The sequence below is a fragment of the Notamacropus eugenii genome, chromosome 1 (assembly GCF_028372415.1).
Source record: "Notamacropus eugenii isolate mMacEug1 chromosome 1, mMacEug1.pri_v2, whole genome shotgun sequence".
Classification (NCBI taxonomy): domain Eukaryota; kingdom Metazoa; phylum Chordata; class Mammalia; order Diprotodontia; family Macropodidae; genus Notamacropus; species Notamacropus eugenii.
In genome coordinates this window covers 90,012,145-90,036,161 of record NC_092872.1, presented here as the reverse complement: position 1 = coordinate 90,036,161, position 24,017 = coordinate 90,012,145, and the positions used below count along the sequence as shown (strand labels likewise).

Below are 24,017 nucleotides of genomic sequence, written 5' to 3'. Positions count from 1 at the left end.
AAGAAATGATGAACTGGAAGACTTCAGAGAGGCCTGGAAAGACATATATGATCTGATGCTGAGAGAAAGGAGCAGAATCAGGAGAACTTTGTACGCAGCAACAACCATAGTGTGCAAGGAATCTTTCTGGTAGACTTAGTACTTCATTGCAATGTAAGGACTTAAAATATTCCCAATGGATTCTTGAGGCAAAATGCCTTCCATATCCTGAGAAAGAACTATGGAATTTGATCACAGAATGAAACAGACCATTTTCTTTTGAATTATGCTTTGTTTTGTTTTATATTTCTCCCATTCATTTTAATTCTTTTATGCAACATGAGTAAGGTGAAAATGTATTTAATGGGAATGTTATGTGTAGAACCTATATAAAATTGTATGCCATCTCAGGGAGGGAGTGGGGAAGGGGGGGAGGGGAAAAATCTAAGATATATGGAAGTGATTGTAGAACACTGAAAATGAATACAATAATTTAATTTATAAAAGAAAGAAAAGGGACTTAATACTTTTTGGTGTCTGAATAAATGTTTTTCTTCTGCTGTTTATATAGAGAGTCTGTTGTATTTTATAATTGAAAACTATGCTGGCATATTGATAATCACCACCAGTGCTGTGAATATTGGCAATAGATCTGGCCTGAGACTTAAATTGAAGGTGTGGTTTTGCTTCATAATAATTCAATTTGCTGTCCTTTACATGGACCTTTTAAACACTTATCTCATTTTAACAATACAACAAATACTTGTTAAACCTTATTAATATTATTAACTCATATACAAATAGAAATAATTAATATTAAGTATTATTCATATTAATAAAAACCTTGATAATATTTGTTAAATATTTGTATATTACTGCATCAAATACTGGGTGGGGGGAGGGACATGAAAACACAAAATGTACAGTATATAGTTTCTGAACCTCAGTTTCCTCACTTGTAAAACAAAGAGGATGGATTCAATATGGCATTATGAAAGAAAAATTACCAGACTAATTGTTCTCTTTTATCCAGAAATTTTACTACTGGACATAAACTCCAAAGACATCAAAGACAGAAACAAAAGTCTAAAATTCTCAAATACTGAAGTAAATCATGATCTCATTTAATTAGAAGTTCCTCCTAGCGATAGAGCCCACAACCCATCTTGTGAGACTACTGTCTATATTCTTCCATTAGTTTTCCACCGATGGTCCACTCTTTGTGCTGAAGGCCTTCTTTTTCTTTCTCTTAACATTTCATGGTTCTTAGCAGGATGCATGGACTGTCAGCCCATGTTCTCATTATATGGCCAGCCAATCTAATCTTTTCTTCCTATCATATATTTGTCCAACAACATCTTTAATTCCTACTCTTATTTGAAATTCCTTATTAATTATATACTGTACCCTTTTCATACCTCCGTGTGATAATCATTTGCTATTTTTTGGAGACTGGAGTATTTCAAATCTCAAAGCAACGTAAGCCAAATATAGTGTTGAAAGGATGGATCTTTTTTTTTTCTGGAAGAATTTTATAAGAGGAATTTTGCAATTTTTAAAAAAAGGTAATCCATCTCAATTTCCTCTCCCTGTTTAATTTAAGCCCAATTCATTGTCTGTTTGTTCTGATTTCCCATATGTACATACTGATGGACAAGAACATTAAAAGGAAATATATTCACTATGCAAGCAAAACATACTGGTCTTTAAGACAAGATATATAGAGACAATCTAAGGATCATAGATGTCCCAGAAGAACACAACAGGACAAAAGTCCTTAACACCATAATTAAGGAAACAGAACAGGAAAGAATTTCTGAGCATAGAACATTCAATTCCAATGGAAAGAATTCACAGATTGTCTCCTGAAAACAACAGCAACTACCACCAAGGTGGTTGTCTTCTTGTCAGAAGATCAGATAGAGGTTTTGGATAATCTAATCTCAGAAGAATAAATTGATCTAGCTGTAAAGGAGCTACCAAAGAAAAAACTTCTGTACCTGATAAGGAGAATAGGAGAATTCTATAAAACTTTTAAAGAATATTTACTACCCATACTCCATGGATTATTCCCCCAAATTGAGAAAGAATCCTACCATAATATTTTTTGAAAAATGATATAATCCCTCATATGTAAACCAGTGAAAGATAAACACAAAAAGAAAATACTAGGCCACATCATTAATGAACATTGACTCAAAAATTTTAGACAAAATCCTATCAAACAAATTAAAGTAATTTATCCAAGGAATCACTTATTTTGATCAAGTGGAATTTTTACCAGGAATGCAAGGATAGCTCAACATTATAAAACTAATCAAGATAATTACATTAAAAACCAAAGCATCTAAAACTTCATTTTCATCTCAAAAGGCACTGAGAAAGCCTTTGACAAAGTACAATATAATTTAATGCTAAAAACTCTACAACGTAGGCAGAGAAGGATCTTTTTAAAAATATCACTAGGGGGAAGAGCCAAGATGGCAGAGTAGAAAGATACACATATGCTAGCTCCAAACCCACAGCCCATAAAATATCTGTAAAGGAGAACTCCCAACAAATTCTGGAGCAGCAGAAGCCACAGAACAACGGAGTGGATGGGATTTCTGTTCCAGAGAGACCTGAAAACAGGCACCAAAGGTCCATCGCGCACTGGACCCAGAGCAGAGCCCAGCCCTGCCTTGGCTGTGCAGCACCAAGAGGAACAGATCCAAGAAGCCTTCAGGGACAGAATCTCCAGCAGCAGCACAGGTCCCTCCACTCACAGGCACCAAAGGTCAGTGAGAGAGTCTTTTTGGCTGGCCAAGAGGGGAGTGGGGTGTCCCCATAACTCAGGCCCCCTCAGGAGGCAGCAGCGGAGGCAGCAGCAGACAAGGGCTCCCAAAGCAGGCAGGAGCCCAAATCTATTGTTGAAGGTCTCCATATAAACCCCCTGAGGAAACTGAGCCCAGTGTGGCAGCCTAGCCCTGACATGAGCACCTGAACTTAATCTCACACTGAATAGAAGCCCCACCCCTGCCCAAAGCCCTGAGTCTGGGAAGCAGCATTTGAATCTCAGACCCCAAGTGCTGGCTGGGCAGATCTGGAGGCTAGGTGGGTGTGGAGAGGACACTCAGAAGTCAAGCAACTGGCTGGGAAAATGCCCAGAAAAAGGGGAAAAAAAATAAGACCATAGAAGGTTACTTTCTTGGTGAACAGATATCTCCTCCCTTCCTTTTGGATGAGGAAGAACAATGCTTACCATCAGGGAAAGACACAAAAGTCAAGGCTTCTGTATCCCACACATCCAAAATAAATATTCCATGGACTCAGGCCATGGAAGAGCTCAAAAAAGATTTTGAAAGTCAAGTTAGAGAGTGTATTAAGAAAGTTCGGATTCGCTCCTGTAAATGACGCTCTCGGACTCAATCAAAACGAAAGTAAAAAAAAGCTTTAATTACACAAGGCACGGCACAGACAGTTTAGGACAGCAGAAGAAGCAGAAGGCAAATATAATGATTATTAATACAAGAGCTATAACTATGATAGGCAGTGGAAGAGAATACATCACCAATTCAAGGGAACCTCCAATAACTCAATCAGCTGGGAGCCCCGTTGCAGCCGGAACAACTTGAATTGTGTAAAGATGGTCCCGCGCGAAGCGTCCTCCCACGGGTGAGCTCGACAGGACTTTGTAGTCCGAGCTTTTTATAGGGTTCGCAAACAAAGAAGGCTCTCAGCCAAGGCAGTTACATACAGAGTTTTAGCACACGTCCATAGCATGTGCAGCTTGTGTGACTGGATCTAATTCTGGCTTTTTAATTGCTGACATGTTCAAAAACCTTGAAGCTCATCACATTTTATCACTGTCAAGTGTTCATGTTCAAGGAAGGGGCCACCTTCCCTTGAACATAAACAGTTCCAGGAATGGCGAGTTCCTGGTTTTTATTGCCAAGAGCGTACAAGGTTCAAAGAATGGTCAAGTCCTGAGACTAAACGTTCAATAGCTCAGGCCTATTAAATCTGAATGATATTACAATTTTAATAAGAAAATCTAATTTCTTATTCAGAGAGGTGGAGGAAAAACTGGAAAGAGAAATGAGAGAGATGCAAGAAAAGCATGAAAAGCAGGTCAACACGTTGCTAAAGGAGAGCCAAAAAAATGCTGAAGAAAATAACACCTTGAAAAATAAGCTCACTCAATTGGCAAAAGAGGTTCAAAAAGCCAATGAGGAGAAGAATGCTTTAAAAAGCAGAATTAGCCAAATGGAAAAGGAGGTTCAAAAGCTCACTGAAGAAAATAGTTCTTTCAAAATTAGAATGGAACAGATGGAGGCTAATGACTTTATGAGAAACCAAGACATCACAAAACAAAACCAAAAGAATGAAAAAATGGAAGATCACGTGAAATATCTCATTGGAAAAACAACTGACCTGGAAAATAGGTCCAGGAGAGACAATTTAAAAATTATGGGACTACCTGAAAGCCATGATCAAAAAAAAGAGCCTAGACATCATCTTTCATGAAATTATCAAGGAAAACTGCCCTGAGATTCTAGAACCAGAAGACAAAATAAGTATTCAAGGAATCCACCAATCCCCTTCTGAAAGAGATCCAAAAAGAGAAACTCCTAGGAACATTTTGGCCAAATTCCAGAGTTCCCTGGTCAAGGAGAAAATATTGCAAGCAGCTAGAAAGAAACAATTCAAGTATTGTGGAAATACAATCAGGATAACACAAGATCTAGCAGCTTCTATATTAAGGGATTGAAGGGCGTGGAATATGATATTCTAGAAGTCAAAGGAACTAGGACTAAAACCAAGAATCACCTGCCCAGCAAAACTGAATATAATACTTTAGGGGAAAAAATGGTCATTAAATGAAATAGAGGACTTTCAAGTGTTATTTTTTTTTTCAGTCTTAAGCTTTATTTTATTTTTCTTTAATCACTCTTCATCTGCTTCTTATTTTTTTATTATTATTTTTTAATGTTTAACAATCACTGCCATACAATTGAGATTTTATCCCCCCTGCACCTACCCCCCACTACCCCCCTCCCTCCCCACGACTGCATACAATTCTGTATAGGTTCTACATATACTGTCCTATTAAGTACATTTTCACTATAGTCATGCTATGTAGTTGAACTAAAATAAATGGAAGAAATCATATAACAAATCAAAACATGATACACAAAAACATACACACACACAAACATGATCTGCTACATTCTGTGAATGACTTCCATATTTGTTTCTCTGAGTGTGGAAGGCATTTTGCCTTACAAAACCACCATTGGGATTTTTTTTTTTAATAAGTTCTTGCATTATTACGAAATTCCAAGTCTACCAGAAAAAACTCTCGCACACTGTGGTCGTTGCTGTGCACAAAGTTCTCCTGGTTCTGCTCCTTTCACTCAGCATCAGATCATATAAGTCCTTCCAGGCCTCTCTGAAGTCTTCTTGTTCATCATTTCTTATGGCACAATAGTACTCCATTACATTCATATACCATAATTTATTCAGCCATTCCCCAATTGATGGGTATCCCCTTGACTTCCAGTTTTTGGCAACTACAAAGAGTGCTGCTATAAATATTTTTGTACATGTGGGACACTTTCCCATTTTTATGATCTCTTGGGGATATAGTCCTAGTAGCGATATTGCTGGGTCAAAGGGTATGCACATTTTTGTAGCCCTTTGGGCATAGTTCCAAATTGCTCTCCAGAATGGTTGGATGAGCTCACAGCTCCACCAACAATTAATTAGTGTTCCAACTCTCCCACATCCTCTCCAGCATTTATCATTTTCTTGTTCTGTCATGTTTGCCAATCTTATAGGTGTGATGTGGTACCTCAGAGTTGTTTTGATTTGCATCTCTCTAATCAAAAGTTATTTAGAGCATTTTTTCATATGATTATAGATATCTTTAATTTCTTCTTCTGCAAATTGCCTGTTCATATTCTTTGACCATTTATCAATTGGGGAATGACTTGTATGATTATACATTTGAGTCAGTTCTCTATATATTCTAGAAATGAGGCCTTTATCCCCAAGCTTAGCCATAAAAATTCTTTCCCAATTTACTACATCCCTCCAGATTTTGGTTGTATTGGGTTTGGGTGTGCAAAAACTTCTCAGTTTAATGTAATCAAAACTTTCAAGCATTTTTGATGAAAAGACCAGAGCTGAAAAGAAAATTTGACTTTCAAACACAAGAATGAAGAGAAGCATGAAAAGGTAAACAGCAAAGAGAAGTCATAAGGGACTTACTAAAGTTGAACTGTTTACATTCCTACATGGAAAGACAATATTTGTAACTCTTGAAACTTTTCAGTATCTGGGTACTGGGTGGGATTACACACACGCACACACACACAGAGACAGAGAGCACAGAGTGAATTGAATAGGATGGAATCATATCTTTAAAAAATGTAATTAAGCAGTGAGAGAGAAATATATTGGGAGGAGAAAGGGAGAAATGGAATGGGGCAAATTATCTCTCATAAAAGAGGCAAGCAAAAGACATTTTAGTGGAGGAAAAAAGAGGGAAGGTGAGAGAAAAACATGAAGTTTACTCTCATCATATTCGACTAAAGGAAGGAATAAAATGCACACTCATTTTGGTATGAAAACCTAACTTACAATGCAGGAAAGTGCGGGAGAATGGGATAAGCAGGGTGGGAGGGAAGATGGAAGGGAGGGCAATGGGAGGAGGGAGCAACCTGAAGTCAACACTCTTGGGGAGGGATCAAAAGAGGATCAAAAGAGAGAATAGAAGCAATGGGGGGCAGGATAGGATGGAGGGAAATATAGTTAGTCTTACACAACACGACTATCATGGAAGTCATTTGCAAAACTACACAGATATGGCCTATATTAAATTGCTTGCCTTCCCAAAGGGAATGGGTGGGGAGGGAAAGAGAAGCTGGAACTCAAAGTTTTAGGAACAACTGTTGAGTACTGTTCTTGCTACTAGGAAATAAAAAATACAGGTAAAGGGGTATAGAAAGTTATCTGGCCCTACAGGACAAAAGAGAAGATGGGGACAAGGGAAGGGAGGGATGATAGAAGAGAGGGCAGATTGGTGATAGGGGCAATTAGAGTGCTCGGTGTTTTGGGGTGGGGGGAGGGCACAAATGGGGAGAAAATTTGGAACCCAAAATTTTGTGAAAATGAATGTTAAAAGTTAAATAAATAAATTGGAAATAAAATAAAAATATCATTAAAAAAACACCTATCTAAAACCAAAAGCAAGCTTCATATGCAATGATAATACACTTTAACCTTTTCCAATAAATTTGGGCAGGCAAGGAGGAGATAAAATAACCACTGTTTATTGATAACATTATGGTTTACTTAGAAAACTGCAGAGAATCAGCAAAGATACTAATTGGGACAATAGCTTCAACAACGTTTTGGGTTACAAAATAAATCCTCAAAAAAACAACATTATCATACTATAAAAAAAATCAGAGGAGAAAGAGATACCTGTTACAGCATGGTGGGAGATATATTCTTAACCCAACAAGAAATAGAGGCAATTACAAAAAAATAAAATTGATTACTTTGATTACTTGAAACTGAAAAGTTTCTGTACAGAGAACATTAATCCATCTAGGATAAGAAAAATTGTTGAATGGGAAAAAAAAAACCTTTGCATTTAAATTCTCTGATAAGGGTTTGGTATGCAAAATATATAAACAATAAATATATAAGACTAATTGCCATTCTCCAATAGATAGTTAAAGAAGAAAATAAATAGTTCTCAAAAAAATTGCAAAGTATTCACAACCATATGAAAAAATGTTCCAAATCACTTGCAGTAAGAAAAATGTAAGCCAACAACTCTGAGGTTTCACCTCACATCATGCAACTTGGCCAAAAACATGGCAACAGTCAGTGTTGGAGAGAGTGTGGAAAGACATGTACACTAATTGTTGGTGGAGCTGTGAAATGGCACAACCGTGTTAGAAAGAAATTTGGAATTACATAAATAAAGTAACTAAAATGTCCATATATTTTGAACCAGACATTCTCTTACTTGGCTTATACTCCAAAGATGCCATCGATAAGAAAAGAATCCCTTTTTCTCCAAAATATTTATAGTAGCACTTTTTTGTGCTATCAAAGAATTAGAAGCGAATTAAATTTCCATCAGCTGGGGAATGGCTAAATAAATTGTGGTAATTTGTTAATAGAATATTGCTGTGCTATTAGAAATTATGTGTGTGATGAATACAAAGAAGTATGGAAAGATCTATATGAATGGATGCAGCCAATAAGCAAAGCCATAGTAATCACAACAATTTAAATGGAAAGAACATACCAAAATTAAAAGTAAATGGAACAAAATTATAAAGATAAAGTGGAACTCAAATGTAGAGATATGGGAAGACATCTCCAACCTACCCATTTGTGGAGGTGAGAGGTCCGCAGGAGTTTTACATTGCATGTGATTTTTAAAAATTTTCTCAATGTATTGATCTATTTTTCTGACTTTTAAAAAAAACTTCCGCTATAAAAAAAATACTATTTGTCATATGAGATTGTTCTTGGGGAGAGGGAGGGATACATGGGATACCATGGTGATCGAAGCAAAAGAAAACATTAAGAAAAAAATTAATATTACATCTGCTGTCCATTATCCACTTTGGATCATCATTATCTTTTGAAATAGGTCAAGATGAAATTGGTTTCAGTAAGTGCTCTCTTTATTCTTATTATTCTTCCTGTTTTGTTTTGTTTTGTTTGCTAATTCTGATCTTGTTCTGATAGTTGTCTAATTGTACACAGACAGTCAATTCAGGGATAATTCTCACATCAATAATGCAGGTACTGTGAAGTGAAAGATCATTCTAAGGGTCAGAGGAAGAAGAGAAGAAACAGTGGTGATAGCTAACTCTCTACAGAGGCAACTATTTGCTGACCAGATAATACAATAATGGAATGTTCTGTCTGTCCAGTACAAGCATCTGAGATATAATAGAGATTTTCTCCAAACCTATCAAACTTGATGACTATTACTTCTTTCTTGCTGATTAATGTGTGCAAAAATGATACTGGCCAAAGAAACCTAGAAAGCATGGATTATGAAGAAAATAAGACCTTAGGGTCATTTTCATCAAAGTTGCTAAAAGAAAGCAAGGACTTCAGAAAAGAAAATCAGATTTGGGAAATGAACATTTGGTTAAAAAGATGTCTGGAAATGGGATTTCGATTTCTGGACCTTAGTTTTAAATAGAGAAAGGATAAACTCAAGTTTAAGGTTGAAATACATCTGACAAAGGCTGGTAGGACTGTATTTGCCTGGAGTCTTGCAAATCTAAGCAAAAAAGCTTTAATATGAAAAGAAAGGGGGAAGAGAAAGCTGCCTGAATATATCCACCAAAGCAACACCATAGAAAACTAGTACAATGTAAAAACCATCACAACAGAGATGCCCAGAAATTTACAGCAAGCAAAATTCAAGAAAGAAGTTTTTTGTGTTTGTTTTTGTCTCATGACTTCAAATGTCTGTATACAAATGCAACCCAAGAAAGCAGTGATATCACTCAGGTTTGAAGGGAAAGGACTATACCGTCATTGGATTGTGGTCCTGTATGGTTATATTTATATTTTATTTTATTTCAATTGCTTATATATATATATATGTGTGTGTGTGTGTGTGTGTCTGTGTGTGTGTGTGTCTGTGTGTCTGTGTGTGTGTATACATACATATGTATACACACACACACACATATATATATACACATATATAATTTAATCTAAAAAGAACAGGAGGGTTAAATTAAGGGTGGGCAAGGGATAATGTATAATAAAGATATAAACACAAGTGAGAAAATCCAGATGCCATAATACTATAGTACTATAGAGAGTTTTGGCGTAAAGTGTTTCTAGAAGCAGAAGCAGAAACAAGATTGTCATTAGAGCAGACATTACAGACTACTTGGGCAAAAACACAGAAATAGATGAGATTGAGAAACAACTCACATATGGGATATCACACTGTTGTGATGAGGAATCGTAATTATTCGGTTATGTTAGAGATTTTGACTAAAGCAGAGCAGCAAACTATTTCTTGATTTGCCTTAATGATAATTTCATCCTTCCAAAAGCTGGAGGAACCAATGAAAGGGGTCTTCTATTCTGCATTGGATTTTCACCAATAAGGATGCACTAGTTGATGGGAAGTAAATGATGGAAACTTTGGTGAGAAGTGATCATTCCATCTTACACTTACTAAATGAGGAAAAGTAAACTAGTTAAGAAAATGATGTCAAAGAATAGGATTTGGATTTCAGAAACTTGTCTGACATATACCTAGATGTTTGAAGAATAAATTTTGAAGGGTTCAGAGAAAGAATGGATAGGACTGCATGGACATATATGAGTTGCCAGAGAGGACAGAGCTAGACTCTTGACAAGAAGCAGCTGCATGTACTCCAAGGAATGAGGTGGATCTGTAAGTGCTATCAGGTGAAAGTCATCCAGCAAGGGCTCGAAGAAGAAGAGAAGACACCAATGATGATTGGTAGGTCCCTGCTGAGGCAGCTGTTCTTGACTAGATAATAATAATTGGATATGCTCCACAGTGGAAGTCAATCCGGGAGGAATGGAAGTTTGAAAGAACAAAATTCTACAGAAATCCATCTTAATTGCAATGAGGAAAGAAGAATTATCGAGAGTCCAATGTAGATTCATAGATTGTAAAAGGAAATTTAATAATAAAAATACCTAGCATTTGCATAGAGCCTTGCATTTTGCAAAACAGTTTACAAATATTATTTCGTTTTTATTTTAACAATACACCTAGAGGAAGGTGCTGTTATTATTCCCATTTTAGAGTTGAGGAAACTAAGGCAAACAGGTTTAAATGTCTTGCCCAGGATAACACAGCTAGTAAGTGCCTAAAGTTGGATTTGAACTTAGGTGTTCCTGATTCTAGGTCTAGCACTCTATTTGCTAAGCTACCTAGCAAGGACAGACAACTGAGGATAAATATAAAAGTGGGGCACAGTTTTGTAGTAATAGTGTCAGGACCGTTAAAGCTCAGAATGATGAAATGAGGTAGAAGGAATGCCAGACAAATTTTACTTACTGTACAGTTGGCTTAAGGGTCAGTTCTAACATCTCTTAAATTCTGGCAGCATTTGTATCTTAAGCAGCCTCTTAGCACATTCAGAGTGGTTCAAAGCTATCATTTTTCATGATTGCATTCCATGTCAAGGGTAAGACTGTGCCAAGAGCATAGCTAGTCAGGCATGAAGAGTGAACAATTGTCAAAGATTAGTGGGGAAAAAAGTTATAATTTTTTCCCATGAAAAGGACTTCACAGAACTCCTGACATCTATTCATGAGCTGTCAGGTTAAGAAATCCTTTTCTAAGTTATTGCCAAATGAAATTGCTTTTTTGGTTAGCATCTCATTAATTCTCACTTTGCGAGTGGGAAAACTTAAGTAATTCACATATACTCAATGGTGCTTTGAAGTGCAATGGAAAGTTTGGGTATAAAATGTAAAGGCAGGTTTATAAATACAACTATATTTAATACCACCAGATTTATAGGAACAAATGCTACTTAAAACAACAATGATGATGAAAATGAAGATGACGACCACAAACTATCACCTGCATTTTAACCTTGGAAACTTTTGAAAATTGTCACTGCTCTGTTTTTTTCCCCTTAGGTAATTTTATCAATCACAAAGTATTTTTTTTTTTCCAGGAGAACTTAGAAGCAGATATATTTCTCAGTGCCTTCAACTACTGAAGTAGTAAGGAAAACTTTAACAACAATCTTTATTAGATTTCACCTAGGAATAATTTGAGAAGGTATACAATGTAACAGTTGCAAAGAGAACAAAAATTCCCCAGTTGTAATGATATATATATATTAAGCCATTTTAACGTAAGTGTTCATGTTTTCATTCAAATTTAGGGGGTTTCCTGTTATATATTCCCCCCTCTGTGTACTCAATAGTACCAAGTAAGTGAATATGACTTGGAAAAAAAATGGCACAAAATAATCAGGGAAAGAGATAGGAAATGCTTTTATCCCTTTAACAGAGCGATGTGAAACTATATATGTGGACTATTGTACCCACAAAAAGACTGAAGTTTTGGTTTTGATGTGACCCGTCACTGAGACTGTATATAGCAAGACAATTTTCAAGTGTTAACAGATGATGATCGACTGACATATTTTAACCAGGGACAAGTTGGATGCTTCCTGCCAGAAATGGATAGTAGCACTGGCTAATATCTTTGACTTCAGTATACACCATCAGGCAGGAAAGACTAATGTGGATTCAGAAGGCTGTCTCATAGACCTTATGACACTGAAATAATGAGGATACCCATCAAAGGTAGGAAGGCTATCTGTAATACCTAGAGAACTAGTTAGAAATCCATTTCAAGTGTAATTAAGAGCTTGGGACATTCACCTGAAGACATACAACCAAGTGTATGTGAATTTCATTGTACCTAAATAAATTTCCCCTCTCTCTGCCCGGCAGATGTCTGAGTCTGGATGTCTGGAGGCAAGAAAAGATGCATGATGCAGGAATATGAGAAATAATAAATACACTAGGAAAATTAAAGTCTGATCCTCAGGAGCTCAAGTTTTATTCCATGGAAGGAATGTTGCTGTTAAGGCAATGGTGAAGGTTGGAGCTGTGTGATGGAATGTAGTATCGGATTATAACTGATCCCATATGTGCTACTAGGAAGGAATTGTTTCCAGCCTATGAGTTCCATGTTATCGTCATGGAAGTGTTGCATGATGACTTTGGATGTCTAGATCTAGATGTGGGAAGAAATATTTTGTTTATATGGAAGTACTAGGAACTTATTAACCTCACTTTTTTACTATGAGTCTCCTCTTTATGCCATGGCTTTGCATCCAGTTTTGGTGTTTGTATCAATGCAATCAGTAGCACACACAAAACCAGAGACACTCCAGGCATGGAGGATAATATTCTCACTAGCTGTGACTCCTGTTCTTCATTATTAGTCTGAAGACTAGGCTGTATCCCAAAATATTTTCTCAATAAATTTTTTTCTTGGGATATGCACATTTTGTGTATGAACTCTCTATTTACTCTTTCTGTTGGAGAAAACATACTGTTCCTATTTTATAATTTTATGTAAAATGTTACAGTATGAGGTAGTTCTTTGGGATTTCTATGAAACTTCCAGATGAATATGTAGACTGAGATTTTTTTGTGACAAACTGCAATATGAGGAGAAGAATCTTTGTCAGGTAGATGTCATCCAAACAACTATTTGAATATTTTCTTTAAAAAATTCTTTAAATAAATTTTTTTCTTACATCACCATAAATATCCCAAGTATCCCTTCTCAGGGTACCACATCCTTCTTCTCAGAGAACCATGCCATATGAAAAATGGTATTTTTTAAAGGAAAAAAACCAAAACAACTTATTGAAAAACTCCCAAAACATGTACAACGTATAATATTTGTAGACTTCCCAGCTCTACAAAGGGGTGTCCTCTAACATTTCTTCATTTTAGTTCTGTTTGGTAGCTTTGTTCTATCCAAAGTCATCATAATAAGCTTGCTTATGAGCTACCCAATTACTAATAAGTCTTAGACGTACATTTTACATTTATGTATATATCTATATCTATATCTATATCTATATCTATATATATATATCTATAGATATATATATATATAGTATGTATATGTAAAGTAAAAAGTAAATAATCTGTCCTCATGAATCCCTTATAATTAGTCCTTATACCTTATATTTCTCTTGGTTCTTGTATATCAAATTTTCTATTAAGGTCAGTATTTTTTTAGCAATGTCTTGAAAGTCTGAGAGTTTATCAAATGTCCATTTTTTTTCATTTAGGATAATATTTAACCTTGCAGGATATGATATTTTCAGCTGAAGCTCTAGGTGATATATTCCAAGACCTGCAGTCCTTTAATATTTCTGCTGCTAGGTCTTATGTAAGTCTAATTGTGGTACCATCATATTTAAATTATTTTAATCTTGAGGTTTTTAGTATTTTATCCATGAACTGGAGGTTTTAGAATTTGACTATGATATCCCTATGAGTTTTCCCCATAGGATCTCTTTTAAGTGGTGACCAATGGATTTTTTCTATTTCTACTTTCCCCCCTGCCTTGTTCTAATTCTTTAGGACAAATTTCTTTAATTATTTCTTGTATTATAGTATCAAATGTTCCTAGGAGTTTCTCCTTTTGGATCTCTTTCAGGAGGTTATTGGTGGATTCTTTCAATATTTATTTTAACCCTCTGGTTCTAGAATATCAGGGAAGTTTTCCTAGAAAATTTCATGAAAGATGACATCTAGGATCTTTTTCTTTTTTATCATGACTTTCAGATAGTCCCATAATTTTTAAATTGTCTCTCCTGGATCTATTTTCCAGGTCAGTTGTTTTTCCAATGAGATATTTCACATTGTCTGCTATTTTTTCATTCCTTTGGTTTTGTTTTATAATTTCTTGATTTTTCATAAAGTCATTAGCTTCCATCTGCTCCATTCTAACCTTTAAGGAATTATTTTCTTCAGTGAGCTTTTGGGTCTCCTTTTCCATCTGATCAGTTCTGCTTTTTAGGGAATTCTTCTCCTTATTGGCTTTTTGGATCCCTTTCACCATTTGGGTTAGTCTATTTTTTAAAGTGCTCTTTTCTTCAGCATTTTTTGGGGTCTCCTTTAGCAAGCAGTTGACTTGTTTTTCATGATTTTCTTGCATCACTCTCATTTCTCTTCCCGGTTTTTGCTCTACTTTTCTTACCTGATTGTCAAAATCCTTTTTGAGCTCTTCCATGACCTGAGACCAATTCATAGTCTTCTTGGAAGTTTTGGATGGAGGAGCTTTGACTCATAGTCAGGATTACAGAGGTTTTGGCAGCTTCTACATTAAAGGATTGGTTTTGGAACATGATGTTCTTGAAGGCAAAGGAGCAAAGATTACAACCAAGAATCACCTAGCCAGAAAAACTGAGCATAATCCTTTTGGGGGGAGGGGGAGAAGCATACTTAATTAAATAGAAAATTTTCAAGAATTTCTGATGAAGATACCAGAGCTGAATTAAAAAAAAAATTGGCTTTCAGACAGAAGACTCAAGAGAAACATAAAAAGGTAAAAGGGAAGGAGAAAACATAAGAGATTCAATAAGGTTAAACTATTTACATTTCTACCTGGGAAGATGATACTTTTAACACCCAAGAATTTTATCATTATTAGGGCAATTAGAAGGAGTATATATAGTCAGAGGGAATGGATATGAGTTGAATATAATGGGATGATATGTTTAAAAAATAAAATTAATGGGTGAGAAAGAGGAATGTACTGGAAGAAAGAGGAAAGGAATCTTGCCCTACAAGAAAAGGGAGAAGATGGGGATAAGGGAAAGGAGGGATGTGATAGAAGGGAGAGTAGATTGGGGGAAGGGGTAATCAGAACGCATGGTATTTTGGGGTGGGGGTGAGGGGAGAGATGGGGAGAAAATTTAAAACTCAAAATCTTGTGGAAATGAATGTTGAAAACTAAAAACAAATAAATTAAAAAATAAAAAATACTTAAAAAAGAAAGAGGAAAGGAGAGGTAGAATGGGAAATTATCTCACTATAAAAGAGGCATAAAATAGCTTTTACAGTGAAGGGGAAGATGAGGGGAGTAAAGGTGAAGCACTTGAACCTTTCTCCCATTGTAGCTGGTTCAGAGAGGGAATCACATGCAGACTCAGTTGGCTATAGAAATTTATTTTACCCTACAGGAAAGTAGAAAAGAAAGGGGATAAGAGAAGTGGGGAGGAGTTTGCTGGTAGAAGGAAAGGTCGTGGAGGTGGTAGAAACAAAACACTTTTGAGAATGGACAGAATGAAAGGAAAGAGAGTAGGATGGATGGATAAAATAGAATGGAGGGAAATGCGCAATTGGAATCATAACTGTGAAAGAAATTTTATAATGTCTCTCTGGTAAAGGCCTAACTTCTCAAATATATAAAAAAACAGAGTCAAATTTATAAGAATACAAGTCATTATTCTCCAATTGATAAATGGTCAGTTTTCAGATGAAATAATCAAAGTTATCTATAGTTACATGAAAAAATGCTCTAAATCACTATTGATTGGAGAAATGCATATTCAAACAAGTTTGAGATACTACCCCATACCTGTTAGATTGGCTAACATGACAGAAGAAAATGACAAATACTGGAGGAGATGTAGGAAAACTGGGACACATGCACTGTTGGTGGTGTTATGAACTGATCCAACCATTCTGTAGAGCAATTTGGAACTGTAGTCAAAGACCTATAAAACCATGCATATCCTTTGACACAGCAATACCTCTGCTAGGTCTGGATCCTAAAGAAATAAAAAACCAAAAAAGAAAAGGACCTATGTGTACACAAATATTTATAGCACTTCTCTTTGTGGTGGCAAAGAACTGGGAATTAGGGAGATTTCCATCAGTTGGGGAATGACTGAAGAAGTTGTGATATATGATTGCACTGGAATATTATTGTGCATAAGAAATTATGAGCAGGAGACTCTCAGAAAAATATGGGAAGACCTTCATGATCTGAAGCAAAGTGAAGTGAGCACAACGAGAATATTGCCCACAGTAACAGTAATATTATATAATGGCTCACTGTGAATGACTTGGTTATTCTCAGCAATACGAAAATCCTAGACAATTCCAAAGGACTTATGATGAAAGATGCTATCAACCTCCAGAGAAAGAACTGATGGCTTTATTTTTCTGGTTTGTTTTTTTGGTCTGTGTTTTTTTCATAACATAATTAATATTGAAATATGTTTTCCATGACTGCACATGTATAACCTATATCAAATTGCTTGCCTTCTCAATGAAGGGGCATGAAAAGCAGTAAGGGAAAGAATTTGGAACTCAACATTTTAAAAAATGAATGTTAAAAATGATTTTTACAAGTAATTGAGAAAAAAATAAAATATTAAATTAGAATTTACTTTGTTTAAGACTCAGCTTTACCTTAACCTACTGAATAGAACAATTCTTAATTAAGTTACTATTGATTATTCTGTTGATTTATTTTAGTTTGTAATGCCCAATTCAGATAGCTTTTGGATTAAGAGCCAGTTCCTCATTTTGTGGTAGTCTAAACTTCTCTTTGTGGAAGTTTAAGTGAACACTCAACCAAGATTACTGCAAGTACCTCTCTGATGTGTCTGGACCTCAGTAAAAGACCATATGCCAGGCAGGGATCCATCACTGGGGCTAACCTTATTCAAGCAAGACAGTAATTTCCTGCTGCAGGCACAAGATAAGTGATAAGGCTGCACATACTGCACATAGTCTGAACAGGATGTTGGCCATGAAACTGCGGAAGGGAGTTTCCTCACTTTGGTGCCTGCTCACTATTGCTTCCTAATCACCCTTCATTGATGCTAAGCTTATTAGCATCTCATTTACATTGCACTTAGGCCCCCACCCCCACTCCCAGTGAGATTGGACTACATATTAGTAAATCACATGCATGGAACTCTGAGCTATCCTCTCTTGCTTGCATGTCCCTGGTTACTTAATCTTCCTGTCAACGTGGCACTTCTCCTCTTTATAAACCTCTAGCTTCACTCAGCTGGGCTGTTGCCTCCTCTGAGAAAAAGAACCCATTGGGTGCGACACCCCTAAATAAATGCCACTCTGAGTCTGAATTCTTTCAAGATGACACAGTGATATACACCTTTTGCCTCTACCTAGCTCAGTAATTCCATGATAGCTAGTGTGACTATTGTAAATACCCCAACATGACCCTGATAAATTACAACCCAAGGATTGACAACAGAATCTAGCTAACTGCAAAATATTCCAGAATGTATCTAGCTTAACCCCAAGACTTTGTCATATTCTAGCTAATCAGAAAACGATCAAAGCAAGTTACTCAACATTCTATAACTCTTTTCTTCCTCTTTTATGATTATTAAAAGTATTATATGGACACCCTCAGTTTGTCTTTTGCTCTTGAGAGGTCATTCACCCTTTTATTGAAAACTGCTAATATTACTAAAATTTGATTTTTGCTTGGAATCTAGACTCTCAAAATTTCTTTCACAGAAGTTAGTGACTTCTCCAGGACTGAGGGACAAACTTAAGCCCTCCATGCTTGCGCTCTCTCAGGAATCTCTCTAAGAGTCCTCTGGTGAGGATTTTACACCGCAAGACTTCTCTGATGAGGACTGCCTTGAGTATTTGGACTCCCTTTGGCTGTGAATTCAAAATTTTCTGAACCAAGGTAAGCACTTGTTTTTTGGGGGAAGATTCAAGTTTTTTGGGGGAAGATTCAATTCCCCTTTCCCCTTTTTTGTAGGGGAAAGACCTCTTTAGGCAGTAGTATAAGGGAAGGTCTTTTCAGGTCATAGGTACTTTTAGTTAAAAAAACCTATATATTGAATTGGTGTATCTCAGTCAAATTGAGAATGTGATAAGACCTTAGCCTGAAAGGGCCTGGGTCTCCCAATTCAATCCTGGGCCATCTCCAGTCTTCCTGATGAATATCAGGCCACTGGACCCAGATGGCTCAAGAGAAGAAGGTGAGGCTGGTGACCTTGCACAGCCCTTCTTCACTCAAATCAAAGTCAAATGCAAGTCATATCATCATCTTGATGTCATGGTCCTCTTCAAAGGACAAACACAAGAATAACAATATACATACTTTAGCAAAGAGTGTAGAAATATAAAGCCTTAATTAAATCTCTCATCTTGTAAGGACTAAGCCTTGTGGAAGTACTTAATCTCTAGAGACTCCAGAGAAATTTGGGGGGTTTTTTGTATCTATTCTGGCTTGTTTTAATGTTCTGTATGAGGTCTGTTTTTCTGATTGGAGTTACATGTTTAGTGTGTTTCTTCAGTCGTGTTTAGATTCATATCTCTTCCACAGTAACATGTTAGAATCTAAGTCAAGGACCACAGAGTGTCTGTCACAAATAGAGCAAGTCCTCATAAAACTAGAAGAATCTTTGTTGCATGCAGAGCAACTTCTCTTGCAGATATGGGAGGAGAGCACAGTCCTTTGAAAAGCAAAAAGGACCTTTCAATAGGCAGAATAATTTCTCTTACAATTAAAAAAAATCTCTAAGACACCTGGACAAGGAACTCAACAAAAGGATCTTATCCTTGATTTATGACTCTTTAGAAGCAATGGACGTTGCCTCAGAAGTTGGAAAGTCTTTGCGGCACAAAGATAGCTCTAATTATTGAAAAGTAAGACTTGCTTGGTATTAGGTAAATTGTAAAATTATGGGAAATACTAACAGTACCACTATTGGGACTTCTCTGGGAAAATTATTTAGAACATAGGACCATGGAAAACTCTTAGTTAAACTAGGAATATCAAAGAAACATGCCATTGAATTATGTGAAATTTGATCTAGAACTGCAAGAGATTTGGTCAATAAACAATTCTGACTCCAATATGGCACTTTTGATTACTATAAATTACAAAAAAAAAAAATTGAGAGCAACTATTGAAGGACCTTACCCAGGCCAAATGGACTTTTGGTTATCTTGGCTTGATTTATCAGATGGTCTATGACTACCACCTAAAAAGGAACACTGTATTCCATCTCCTCCTACGTATTCCAATTCTAAAAAGGAGGAACTGCTACTGATATGTTTCCCCTTCAGAAAAAGCTGATGTATGACAACCTGACAGAAGGCCTGATACCTTTAGTTATTCACCAACTCTTTAGTCCTTCTGAGCTCTGCGTGGAGGAGAGACACTCCCAGATTTGATCAGGATCCTGCAGCTGTTGTCACTCAATTACAAGCTACTTTTAGAGACTGTATTCTACCTGGGAAGACGTTAACTGATTTAATAGACCCTCTTCTCTTCCCTGGGGAAAAGACTACTATTATAGAAGAGGTCAATAGGCAACCCCCAATAAGAGTGGCTCCTGCAGGTTCAGGAAGTCTACCAAATTGGCCTTTATAGGACCCCTATTGGAATTCCAGTATTTCAGAAAATTATACCAGATTGTTAAAAGCTAGAGATGCATAAATTAAGGGAATTTAAGCCTGTGCCATACATCCTTATAACTAAAGTAAATTCCAAGAAACTATACAGGCCTTGTAGGGCAAGAGAATAAGGGAAGTTCTCTTTAGGCAACAGGTACTTTTAGTTTCAATCTTTCCTTATGTACATACTTTAGCAAAGAACATAGAAAGACAAGTACTGCTTGTCTCCCCCAATCAATATAACATCATAAAATAAATTTCTTAAGACTTTGAAGGGTTAAATTGAAGTTTAAGAAATACACGTCAACTACCTTATTGATAGAGAAAGGAATATTTCTTTGGTCTGGTTTAAATGGTTATGCCAAAGGCCTTTGTAAAAAATTAGTAAGTAGTTTTTCCTGCCATAAAGCCTCTGGGTAAGGAGAGATGTGTCGTTTATCTGCCCTCTTAAAGTATACTGATAGGATTATGTTGGGAAAAGAAGAATTGATTTGGCTCTTTGGGTGATTTAAAGAAATAAACCGTTATGGGGAGCTGGGAATGCCACCATGAATTGCTGAACATAAGTTAACTGAAAAGAGTGGGCTCTTGGAAAAATTGAGATTTAAATGTTATCATTAGGGATTACAAATCTGGATTTGATCTTGTCAAAATTTTGTTTGGAAACTAAACTGCAATTGTGGCATATTAGATAATTTAATCCATCTTCTTTATATGTAAAACGAGATAATAAATAATAGCACCCACCTCCCAGAGTTGTTGGAGAAGTAAAATGATTCTGAAATGCTTAGCATAGTGAACACTGTATAAGTGTTAACAATTGTTATTGGGTTTTGGATCAAATAACATGTGAAAGGGAATAATATGAATGATTTTCTAAGAAATATAAGTTAAGATTTTATACAACTACATAAATGAAGCTTGAAAGCTTAGTGTTACATTTAAAAAGCAAAACAAAATAAAATCCATTATATTTTCTAGGCTTCCACTTTTTCTTTATTGTAGAATTTGAGAGAATACCAGATGTGATTCAAAATATGAATTCTTTTTTAAATAGGAGAATAAGATTTTAATTACATACTGTTATATGAAAATTTTCTAAATTGTTATGATACATTGTTAGGTCATTTCCCTATTGAGTTATTAAAATTAATATGATAATAGTCTTTGAAAAATTATAACAACGAAGTACTTTTTGCCTTAAAATATAGAATTCTTATGATTTACTAAGAGGTTTCAGGACCTCCCCAAATAGAGTTGTAATCTAATTTTTGTAGTAATTGTGCTTGGGTAAAATTATAATATCTTGTCAATCATGAGGAAGAAAGTATAATACAGTGAATAATTACTTCGAAATTGATCAGATTGATGCCATTTATCTAATATAAATTGATAGTGGGGTGCTTTAAAAACTATAACATGTTCAGTGGGTTATAGTTTCCTCTGAACTAGCTTCCTAATGGGAAATACTTCAGTCTTACTATTTATATCTGCCCTGTGAGGTAAGTTAGCAAGTGGCTCAAGTAGTGATTGAGAAATCAAAGTTTAAACATTCTAAAGTACTACAGAAAAGAGATCTCTGGAATTTATTAAAATAATCTTTAGCAACTAGAAAAAAGCCTGGTATGTGGTAAGTGCTATGTAAATGAACTATTGTTACTTATTTAATTGACTTTAATTACTCTATACTGTATAGTTCTTTACTGGGTTTTAGATAACATTGGATACAAATGGTAAAATACCAAAAGAGATAGGATGAGTGGTTTTCTCAGTAAGGTAATTTTAAAATGCATTTGGTTGAATTATTGTCACTTGACGAGTATTAAGTTTTATGTTTCAAATATGATATTGGGTATGCAATGTTTTTTCTGGCATTATGAAAGCTGAGAAAAACTGTTAAGACAAATTACTTCACCTTTTAATCTGAATGCTGTTATATTATAAATGCATCTGTTACGTAATATTATATGTTTGAAAGCTACTAATTGTTTGTGTCAAACTAGAAAATAATAATAACCCCACTGGGAGAAGAGAGGAGTCACATCCTCATAGGAGATCTTTGTCTATGAGGGATAGGATCCTCAGACCTGCTGACTGATGCTCTGGAGCTCTGTAGTGCAGCAGTTTGAGGAACAAAGAACTTTCCAGCCAAAGCAGAGAAATTTCCAAGTTAACTTTTAAAATAATAAATGAGTCTCTTTTAAGATCATGTAGAAAATCATGAAATTATAACTATTTATAATTAATATGTAGGGAAGCTACATTTTGAACCAACCATTCACTTTATGTGTGAACTAGTGTTTACTGTATATGAATAAAAATCTAGAATATAATTATTCTTACATGAAAGATCAACAGAATGCCCTGATATCTATTAAGACATGAGAAAAAATAACAACAACCCAGCTGGAAGATATAACTAGTGAAATTTTACCATTTGAGGAAAAATCTCCTGGGGGTTTAATCTGCTGCTATTCTAAGTTTTAATTTCAGATATAAGTATCTGATGTCACTCGTAAGGCCGCTAGTCCATCATTCAAAGGAAATACCATGTATTCCTGTAGTCTGAAGACTGTTACAAAGGGATATCTGTCTCTGGGAAAGCAGAGGGAATGAGCTTGTGAAGGTAAAGGTCAGATTCTCTTGACTTAGTTTCCACATCTTGGTAAACAAGACATTTTGCTAGTTAGGTACATCTAAGTCTGGTATATCTATACTCTGGTGGTAACCTGGCTCATGATAGGTTTTTCTGTGTGATTGGCTGTTGACCATGACTCATACTTGAAACCAAACAAAACTAAGAATCAGTATTGATACTGCTACGTCCTTCCTTTCTTTTCCTCACATAGTAAATTCCACTGATAAAGGCAAGTGTATAATGATGCCTGATTTTTTCATTGTAATATACATAGGAAATAAGCCCCACTGATGACTTTTGACTGAATAATATATTCTAATATATTACTACTATAACAAGAAATCAGGTATAAAATTGTCATTTGAATTACAAATAATAGAGATTATGAGAACTTATGATTGATAGGATATTTAACTTATAGAAAATTGATATTACAACATGCATTCATTGCATTAATATGATTATAATATCCTTCTATAAGGGGCATGAATTGGAATCAGATTTAGATAAATATAGATAAAGATGAATGAAGACCTGGAGTAACATGAATTGGTGTTGTAGCCTTTGTAATACTTTCTTTCTAAGATGATTCCTAAGATAATTATGCTACTTCATGATGCTAAACCTATATATATGTATATGGATGTGACTTCTCCAGAAATGTTATGCCAAAACCCTTATGAATAATATTTTAAGTTAATAATTGTAAGTTTAGGCTTGTAAGTTTCATTTATATTATTTCTATAATAGGCATTATAAGGCAATTTGGGTTAATGATTTGAGTTTCCCCACTTTCCCAGATGGCAAATGAAAATATGTCCTCTTTAAAGACACTTACAGAAACTTCTAACCACTTCTAAGTTCTTCAGTCTCCAACTCCAACTGAGTCTCTTCATCCTATCCAGTAGAGAATCTACCTCTTGAGATTCCTGAGACTTTAAACTGTCACCTGAGACTCCATCTTTAAACTGTTACCCATGTAAACCTCAATTAACTCTGAAATATGTGGTTTGTAGGGATTTTGGTTTTGGTTTTCATTATGTAACCATTACCTATATTATTTGTAAAGTCTATTTTAGAAAAACACATTGGAAAAGGAACCTACTTTCCTGTTCAAAAAATGATAATTTTATGGTTGATAGAGTTAATAGGAGAGCTTGTTCAGCATGTTGTGTTAAAAATGTTTCTAGGATGGTATGAATATAAGAGAATTAGATTGGCAGTACCACTAAAACATTAGGTGAAAAACAGTCCCCAACCTTAGAAGCTGAGGCCTTTGGAACTTCTCTACTTTGTTACAAGTGTTCAAAACCTGTTAGTAGAGCTTGGACAACTGACTCTAGATGTACAAAGTCAAACTGATCTTTTAGGACAATTGATCATAAAGATTTTGGACCAATTCAAGGAATTTACTAGTTTACTT

At 35.5% G+C, this 24,017-nt stretch overlaps 1 protein-coding gene across 1 annotated transcript in view; it reads left to right on the top strand.

Annotated features, from left to right (window-relative positions):
- Nucleotides 1-18,235, top strand: part of LOC140504637 (uncharacterized) — a 38,898-nt gene extending 20,663 nt beyond the window's left edge. The window contains exon 3 of the mRNA XM_072609906.1: nucleotides 18,058-18,235. Coding sequence (XP_072466007.1) covers nucleotides 18,058-18,064 — 7 coding nt within the window. The 3' untranslated portion in view covers nucleotides 18,065-18,235. The remainder of the gene's footprint in view (nucleotides 1-18,057) is intronic.
- The last annotated feature ends 5,782 nt before the right edge of the window (nucleotides 18,236-24,017 follow it).